This window comes from Myotis brandtii, unplaced genomic scaffold (assembly GCF_000412655.1).
Source record: "Myotis brandtii unplaced genomic scaffold, ASM41265v1 scaffold237, whole genome shotgun sequence".
Taxonomy (NCBI): Eukaryota; Metazoa; Chordata; class Mammalia; order Chiroptera; family Vespertilionidae; genus Myotis; species Myotis brandtii.
Window position 1 is genome coordinate 781,726 of NW_005358943.1, and position 10,184 is coordinate 791,909.

The 10,184-nt window shown below is 36.8% G+C and overlaps 1 protein-coding gene across 3 annotated transcripts in view; it reads right to left on the reverse strand.

The window, feature by feature from the left end:
• Nucleotides 1-10,184, reverse strand: part of AEBP2 (AE binding protein 2) — a 63,416-nt gene that overhangs the window by 37,329 nt on the left and 15,903 nt on the right. For all 3 annotated transcript variants that reach the window (XM_014540152.1, XM_005866751.2, XM_014540153.1), the window contains exons 3-4: nt 5,457-5,643; nt 2,248-2,372 (exon numbers count right to left, since the gene is read on the reverse strand). In XM_014540152.1, coding sequence (XP_014395638.1) covers nt 2,248-2,372; nt 5,457-5,643 — 312 coding nt within the window. The remainder of the gene's footprint in view (nt 1-2,247; nt 2,373-5,456; nt 5,644-10,184) is intronic.

Sequence of the window (10,184 nt, forward strand, 5' to 3'; positions counted from 1 at the left end):
CCTTTAAATACCACTAATTATGCTGAAGGCTTCCTTATTTAAATTTGTGGCCACTCCTATCCTCTAAGTTCAAACTTGTGTCCATCTCCCTACACAGGCATTGTATGAAATTAGAGCTCTTAATACATCCCTCTCCTTTGATCTACTCACCACTACGGCCTCTATTTTAAATGGCAATTCCATCCTTTGGCCAGCTACCCAGGCAAAAAAATCTGAAGTCATCCTTTCCTTCCTCTATTACATCTGGCATGTGATCCATCCATAATTCTTATCAGTACTACTTTCAAAAGATATCCAGAATCTAACTAAATAGCCCATACCATCACTTTCTTATACTAATTAATATGTTTATCCTGTCTCTTCCACTAGAGTATAGGCATGCATGGTTTAGCAGGGGTCCTCAAACTGCGGCCCGCGGGCCACATGCGGCCCGCCGAAAACATTTACCCGGACCACCGGGAGTTTTTGCCTCCGCTGCCTGTCCTGCTTAGCAGCCGACTCGTCCCGGGCCCGCAGTGCGCATGTGTGGAATGTCTGAGGGACAGTGAACTGGCCCCCTGTTTAAAAAGTTTGAGGACCTCTGGTTTACTGTTTTGTTTTAGCCTGTTTTGTTCATTGCTACATCAATAATATGTGGCACACAGTAGGTGCTCAATATTTAAGCAAATAAATTATCCTAGTTGCTACACTATGCGTTTGGGAACCACATCTTATTGAACAATTTATAGACTTACCAAATCATAAACCTACATTATGAAACTTCAAAGAAGGACAGCCAACAATCCCTGCTGAGCAAGCTCCTGATCTTGCTGAATTCCAATAAAATTCCCAGTGCAAGCACTTTGCCTTCAAACCCTCTAATTTTCCTTCCAACCCTTCCATCTTTATTTATATAACTACTAGAGGCCCAGTGCATGGGATTCGTGCACTGGTGGGGGGTGTGGCCTGCAGGGATAGTCCCACTGTGGGAGCGCTGGTCACCCTGGTCAGCTGCTCGGCTGTGGACCCGCCCTCTGAGCAGCTGCTCCCAATGCAGGAGCACACTGACCACTAGGGAGCAGCTCCTGTGTTGAACGTCTGCCCGCCCCCGTAGTCAGTGTGCGTCATAGTGACTGGTCAACCAGTCATTCTGCCATTCAGTCACTGGGCTTTTACTACATAGGACATTTCTAATGTTCTTTAAAAGAGTGTAAGAATACTATACCTTTCCTTCAACCCAAACTCACTTCTCCCATGTGTTTCAATTTCAGAAAAGGTTCCCTTTCTTTGTCTAATCTTTTAATTTCCTGCCTTTAATTTTGGAAATAAAAATCAAAATTGGAAATTTATTATAGGAGATGGAAAAAATACAGATTCAAACCAGTGGAGTCACTGATATCATCAATATTGACATTTTGTATTTAAATTCTCATGCATTTTAATTAAACTATGAAAATACAACCTTAATTTAGTGTGTTTTATATTTCAATAGCCAAAATTAAACAACTCTTTTTCCAGGGATTCAAATCACTAAGAGCCGGGTCTAAAATTTTGACTTCTACTAACTTACTGTCACCAAACTATAGTAATTTAAAGATGACCGGACAATAAAATGGCAAGTAGCATGGGAAGAGAGAACACTCTATTAACTCCTAGTCAACCAAAACTATGTTGTGTACTGCTTTTTCAAATTTGATAGCTTTCTTTTTCTATACTGAGCAACATAATAATTCAGCAACTATAATGAGTACCTAGTATGTGTCAGAGACAAACAACTGAAGAAAGTTGGGATACATCAGTGGAAAAAACAGAATGAAAACCCCTTCCCTTCACAAAGCTTTGATTTAATAGCCATTATCCATTTTCTATTTAACACAAACTTTAGATGTATGTTTGGGTGTGAGAGAGGAACATGCAGTATACAGGGATGTGAGCTTAAAAGTTAAGTCTGATGTTCTAATTTTACAAATGAGGAAACCAGGTAAAAAAAGATACCAACTATGCCTAGTGGCCCAAATGCCAACCCAATATTCCCAAATAGCTCAAATTAAAGGCTAAAATACTCAACCTAATAATAAAATGTCAAATTGTGAATATTGCTTTATAACCAATAGAAAAAAAATTTTTAATGTTTGTAAAGCAAAAAGTTTTGGTTTTTCTAGTTAAAATGTATTTTTGTAGATTGTGAGCAATTTAGAAAGTTAAAATACACATTTTCACAAACCTATGCAAATAATTTGAAAAACAAAAACAAAAACAAATACTTACAGTACTATGAAAAACAACACTGTGTCCCTTCCCTAAACTTTCTATATGAGCTGAGAGGTTAAAGCATATGGCTCGATGTCTTATCGCATCCAGTGTTTGTGCATCGAAGAAATCATGTGGTCGTGCTAAAAATCAATACAAAAGAGATAAAGAATACATACATAAATACAACAGTCTGCTAAACAGCCATGTAGTCCATTTTCCACAAAAATATGTAATAAGAAAGATAGAAACAATTAAGAAGTATCAATCTAGTGTTTAAATCCAAAATTTTCTTTGCTTTCAAAATACAGAGTCTAGCTGACAAGATAAGGATGTACAAAAGCAAAATCCCAACTAATGAGTGAATATAAGTTAATTTGGCCTCTTGGTGTGTGAGGTTCTAACTTCAGAACTTATGATTCCATATTTCAGCTACTATATTTTTCACATAATTTTGTATTTTATTCCAGTATCTCTCCGAGCACCACTCTGCATTTTCAACAATCTGATGACCACCTCCATCTATGTAACACACTGAGATCTCATTCACCACAAATATATGGAATGCACTTCATGAACATTTTACATTAATATGTAATCAAAATTTTTCCAAATTTAACAGTGGTAATATTATTTGGGGGGTTTGGGTAAGTATTTCTTGATTATAAATAACTCTTCTAAAGCAAACTTTTAGTGTGTTCACAACAAACTTATACATTGAAGATTTAATTTGGTAAGAACATTTAAAAATTTTTATTTTCATCCCACCAATATTACAAATTATATTATTTTTATTCTTAATTAGAACATTGCTCAAAATAAGGAAAATTAATTTGTTGTTTTACAACTATGGAGCTTATTAATACATGTAATCTTATCAGATCATCTGTAATTAAAAATTAAAATTTACCGACAACAGAAATGGCTTGATTTCACAGTACAGCATATTCTGAATTACATGTAGCTGATTTACTATTCTGATTTACTACTATGTGTAGTGGATTTACCTCCACCATTCATGGAGCTGTCAGAACATCTACACTAATCCACCAGAGCTTTTGGGGAGAGCAGGGGGTATTTTACAAGCTGGCATTCGCAAAGCAACCTAGATACCTCTGTTGTCACTGGATTTTTCTCAGAAAGAAATAAGAAAAACACCAACTAGTAACAAACTAGCAGAACGCATAAGACTAAGAATGAAGTAATGAGAAATTAAAGAGAAATAATATTTAACATTTATAAGAGAAAAGGGTTATGATTTTACTTAATGCTAAGAAACAAATCCCCTTCCCATTAGATCTGTGACTACTGGGGAAAAAGTGTACTTTCTCTATGCTCTCCAAATATGCTTTTTCCTGAGAAGGATAAGCACTTGGAGAAAATAAAAATAGGTGGAGGTGGGCAAAACGGGTGGGGGGGGGGGGCATCTGTAAAAGTGTAAACAATAAAAATAAAGTTTAAAAAGAAAAATAACTTCTCTAAATCATTCAAATCTACCACTCCCCATTCAAGATTCAAACATAGATGTCATCACTAGAATTAAATTTATAAGGAGCACTCAAACTTAAGATTCTATTCTATACAGACCTTAACCATGTTATGTCCACTATTAAAGTATCAAAGTATACTAAACTTGACCTGGCCGGTGTTTCTCAGTGGTTAGTGTTGGTCGCAGGTCCGATTCCCAGTTAAGAGCACGTACCTGGGTTCCAGGTTTGATCCCCGACCCCAGTCGGGGCACATGTGGGAGGCAACCAATCCATGTGTCTCTCGCACATCGATGTTTCTCCCCCCTCCACACACCTCTCTCCACTCCACTTTTTCAATGAAAAAAATATCCTCAGGTGAGCATAAACAACAACAAAAAAGAATACTAAACTTGAACAATAGTCTCCAAAGTAGGTGAGTGTTATGATCCATTAGAGCAGTGGTTCTCAACCTTCCTAATGCCTCGACCCTTTAATACAGTTCCTCATGTTGTGGTGACCCCCAACCATAAAATTATTTTCGTTGCTACTTCATAACTGTAATTTTGCTACTATTATGAATCGTAACGTAAATATCTGATATGCTATATGTGTTTTCCGATGGTAGCGACCCACAGGTTGAGAACTGCTTCATTAGAGTAAGGAAGAAAATATCACTTTTCAACTCACTGCTTTTCAATAGTCCTTCTTGGTAACTGTTTTATGATGTGCATTAGCAGTATTACCCATATATACTATATACATATGTTAGAATTATGTACACAAGCATTTTTTTAAAAACTGGTAAGCCTCATAATCAAAAGGTAACTGGATCCATAACCTAAATTCAATAGAACTTTGAAAAATAAATGTTTAATTTCAACAATAAGAAAATTAAGAGTTTAAAGAGGTATATTTTTCACTTGTAGTGTGTTCATTTGTCCACTGTAGCTTTGTAGTAACAAAAATATTTCAATGTTTTAGAGATAACTGTCTGCTTTATAGTCTGGATTAGTGTCTGAAGTTTCTCCTATACTCTACTCAAAAATCCCAAGAGAAAAAACAAGATGCAATCTTTTTTTCTTTCTAGTTCACCCTTGCAGTGGCCTCCCATTTCAATGATAGCTTCCCTCATATTTCTTCATTCAAGATATATTTAGTTAGCTAGTGGACACTATGAACCAGGCAGGGCTCTGGGGTTTCAAAGTCAATTCCTGCTCCCAACATTTACAAGTCTTGTCATCTAATTGTGTTCTACCCTAAATATCCAAGATATATCTCATAATCTAGTAATTAAGTACATAACAATTGTTATGTGTGTGTTACAATAGACTGTGAAGTGCTGAAACACAAAAATAGTTTTGCTATTCACACACACATCACTTTGGAGCAGGTATAACCTACCTTAACTTTTACTTGTACTTTACCTTTAGCATGTTCAATTTTTTAGAAAAACTATTAGAAACATCAACACTGCCACCATGTTTTAAATTTTCTTAGAACAAAATCAAAGTAGCCCTCAAAATGTAATTCTATATAGTTTGTATTCTAAAGCCATATATATAGACTCACACTTTCTTAGCTACTACAGATAAAACTGTTATTGAATTCTCACATTGTCCCACAGTTATCCTATCTGTTTATTACTGTTAACAAAAGTAGATAAGCAGAGTTGAAGAACAGTAAAAACTGTTTTTCATGAAAGAATAAGATATGAACAAAAGCATTGTAATACACACAGATTTTCAGTGAAACACTTACGTAATGAGCGTCGTCTTTTGTTCTTTAATTTCCTTCTTTTGTTCATTCCAGCTTTAGAAGGAGATTCTTCTTTGGCCTTTGGCTGGCTAGAAACTTTTGAGGAGTTCTGCTGACTGAAGTGTGTGGGTACGTGGCGAGCTAGCCCTCCCTGAGAAGCAAAGCTGGCATTGCAGCCACCAACAACACACTAAATAAAAGTAAAAAAGCATATCAGGGATGCTGTGTTGGGAACAAGTAAATTTTCAGAAGTAAATCAGCAAGCTATAGAACTAATTCCAGAAAATAAGAACCCTCTCATTTTATTTTATAAGTTGCCCAAAGTCATATACATTAGGTAGTGGCAGAGCTGGAAAATAAAATTCAAGTTTCATGACTCCCCAATTTACTGCTCTTCCCACTATACACAAGACAAAAACAGTGGAACCTTCTTTCCAGAAAAATCTGGTTTTGAATTAACCACTTTTGTTAAGAGGAGCAACAAGTTATTTTACACCAAAGAACTATATACCTACCAACTACTTGCGTTCTAGATTTTTAAAATTATTTTTATCTTATAACATATGCTATTTCAAAACCAACCTGCTATTCTAACAGATAGGAAAGAAATGTAGTAATACAGATATTTTTAAAATATGCTTTTATTGATTTTTAGACAGAGAAGAAGGGAGAGGGAGAAATAGAAACATCGATGAGAGAAGACGAACATCATCAATCTGCTGCCTACTGGGGATCGAGCCAGCAACCCTGGCATGTGCCCTGACTAGGGATCAAACTGGCGACCTCTTGGTTCCTGGGTCACCGCTCAACAGCTGAGCCATACCAGCCAGGCAGTAACACTGATTTTTTTTTTTTAATATTTTTATTGATTTCAGAGAGGAAAGGAGAGGGAGAGAGAGATAGAAACATCAATGATGAGAGAAAATCATTGATCGGCTGCCTCCTGAATGCCCCTATTGGGGCTCGAGCCCACAATCCTGGAATATGCCCTTGACCGGAATCAAACCCAGGACCCTTCAGTCCACAGGCCAACACTCTATCCACTGTGCCAAACCAGCTAGGGCAGTAACACTGATTTTTAAACTATTAAATCTAGCCTCTCACAGAAGACTTATGCTCAGAGTTGGGCTTATGCAGCTTCTCTATAAGTTCCATTAATTACTGCCTCTTTAGCCTTCTATACTTACAAGATTGAGAAAACAAAAGATTAGCTATTGAAGTCAACCTGGTGGATCTGCTATTCCAACAATGAATGCAGAACGCTTGGATATCACTAAAATTAGCATATATGTTAAAAATTACAATATACAAATTAGTTATAGTAAAAGTGGATGATTTCTAGTTAGCTCTTAGGAAATAATATATGCAGGTCTTCTAACAAATGAATGTTATATAAAACAAATAACATTTTCCAAAATAAGCCCCAAACAGCAAAACCCACAGCTAGATTGCTGGTATCTTTTCTATTAGTAATTTATTGACTTAGTTTCTGACTTGACAACCAAAGTCCAGCCATACAAATCTGTTACATTTAACCAATTACATGCATGAGATTATTCCTAGGTGGTTCAATTTATATTACATTTTAGGTAGGTAACGTCACAAAAAATCTACATGTTTCAGGGTCTTTCTATCAACAGGCACCTCTACCATTTTAAACTTCTAAAAGCACAACACAACCCTCTATTAGTAGAGATCCTAATTTTATTCACAAAGTCTCTCTAAAACTGCCTAAGTGAAAAGGAGCTCATCCTCCTTTGAGGAGATCCTTACACTTTCACTGCGTATCTAGATACTTCTCCCAACTCAACCCTTCCATTCATTTTACATCATAGGTATATTTCTATGTATCAGCAGAAATGAACTGCTTAGAGAACCTGATAAAACCAATGCTGGCTGAAACACTTTACAGCAAGCTCCTTATATAATGCCATTAATAATTATTCTTTTTACTTTGAAATACAAGAGACATATGGGCTCTAATTGTACTCAGCATTACTAATAAAAATCTTTGCCCATTCTAGGGTGCACACTAAGTTAAGAGGCAGAGGAATGATTCAAGGTTTTAGTTCAAATCATTATCTATTTTATGTCCAGTACTATGCAAGATTCTGTCAGTATAAGGATGACAGATATAGTTCTCACCCTGGAAGTGCTTACTTACATGTGGTCACCAAGACATATATATAAAGTAACTTCAAAGGACTACCATCAGGGGTAAGGCACAGAGTGCTACAGGAACCCTGAAAAAAGCAGTCAGCCATATCCTGTACTTTAAAATAATATTGCATTTACTTCTTACAAGGACCCTATGAATACTGTGTGGTCCTCCGATAGCCTGCACCAAGAATGTTCAGCTATAGACCCCGACCATGAGAAGTTTAGTATCTAATGGTTACTGAATTCTTAGAATGTAAAAATTTACTACACATGCTTTGAGTACCAAGAAAGAATAATGCTTTTTAAAGTTTCCATCTTCTACAGTTTACCATATTGCCATAGAATGACCCTGTCGACTACAGGAGCCAAGAGCCAAGTAAGGCTACTATAACTAAGAAACCAAATTTTTAATTGTATTTAAATTAATTTTTATTATTGATTGACGTGAAATTCACATATCATACTATGTTAAAGAATACAATTTAGTGTTGTCTATTCACAATGTTGTATAACCATCAGCTTTATATCCTTGCCAAATATTTTTCTTTTCTTTTATTAAAACCATCTAGTAAGAAGTAGTACCTTTATGGTTTTTTTTATTATTATTGATTTCAGAGAGGAAGGGAAAGGGAGAGAGAGAGAGAAACATTAATGATGGGAGAGAATCACTAAGTGGCTGCCTCCTGCACACCCCACACTGGGGATGGAGCCCGCAACCCAGACATGTGACCTTGACCAGAATCAAACCTGGGACCCTTCAGTCTGCAGGCTGACACTCTGCCCACTGAGCTAAACCAGCTAGGACTCTTTATGGTTTTTAGTTGTACTTTCTTAATAACCATTTTGATTTTTAATTTAAAACATAATACTTAACTACTGAAAAACTTTTAAGTATGTTTGAACAACTTGGGTATGTGATTCTACCTCTGAAACTGCGAATTTTATAATATCTAAACAATAGACCAACTGTTTAGCATCTGAATTGAGAGTACTTTTTAAGTGGAATTACACTTACTAGTATAGGTTAGTTTTGCACTATCCAATACATTTTAGCTATTAGATAAATATAACTAACTGAGCATTTGAAATATGGCTATAAAATACACACCGAATTTGGAAGATTTGGTATCATAAAGAGTAAAACATTTCATTAATTTTGCACACTTATACAATATTGAAATAATGTAATGGGTTATTTCAAAGATATTTAAGTTATTTTAACCGGTTTCAATTATTTTAATGTAGCATTGGAAATTTTTAAATGACCTATCTGGTTTAAACATATTTCTATTACACAGTACTGCCACAAAATAAGCCATACAATACTTATTTTTCTTACTTTCCAAGAAGATACCATCCCTATATTCCCTAACATATATTATAAACATCTTTTGTAGCCAATGTGTTAGATACTTCAAAGAATCCTATGTAATAAAAGCCTAATATGCTAAGTGTCTGGTCATCCAGTGACCAGTCAACTATTCAACCAATCAAAACATAACATGCTAATGATATGCTAAGGCCACTCAACTGCTCACTATGACGTGCACTGACCACCACAGGGCAGACAGTCGACTGGTCAACCAGGCGCTATGACGTGCACTGACCATCAGGGGGCAGACGCTCCAACCGGTAGGTTAGCTTGCTGTTGGAGTCCGGCCGATGGGACTGAGCAAGATGAGCCGGACACACCCTGGAGCCCTCCCACAGTCTCTCCCTGGCCCAATGTTGCATTAGTGGGGTCCCTTGGCCTGGCCTGTGCCCTCTCGCAATTGGGACCCCTCAGGGAATGTCAGAGCTGGTTTCAGCCTGATCCCAAGGCCACTCCCCTTGGGAGGGCGCCAGACGCAGGGCTCACGGCTGGTGAGCACTGCTGCGGAAGTGCAAGCCTCTCCTGATCAGGACTGATTGGGCACGAGCCCGCAGCAGTTGCAGTGGGGCCAGGATGAGTGGGAGTGGCAGGTAGGAACTGCAGGTGGGGTTGGACTGCGGGTTTTGGCCCAATCCCCGCAGGTCACCCAGAGGGCCCCACCGTGCAGGAATTCATGCACCAGGCCTCAAGTATAACATAAGTAAGAGTCTTTGCCCTTGGGTTCCGTTTAATATTGGTTAGTCAAACAAATTTGCTGGAAAAGCTCTGCATTTTAAAATTTTAGAACAGCTACTTGACTATAATTAAAAGGCAGAGATGACAGTAACAGTTTAGATCCAACCCCTCAGGTTTAAAATCAGAGGGATTTTGTGGTATGATTCCACTGGTATTAGCCTTAATTATAAGGTTCCCAGTAGATTTAGTGGATTCATTTTCTCCTGGGATCCTTCAAGACTGCAAAGAATAGGCCCTGGTACATCTAAAACTGAGAGTAAATATCACAAGTTTATTTTAATCAACAATTAAATCAATGATTAAATGATCTAAAAATAAAGTCAATAATGAGAATTCTAAGAGAAAACTGTTTTCTTTGATTTTGATCATTCATCAATTAAGGACCATAAACATATCTATAAAAATTTAGAATGAAAAACAGTACTTTTATTAAAAACTAGTGGCCTGGTGCACGAAATTTGTGC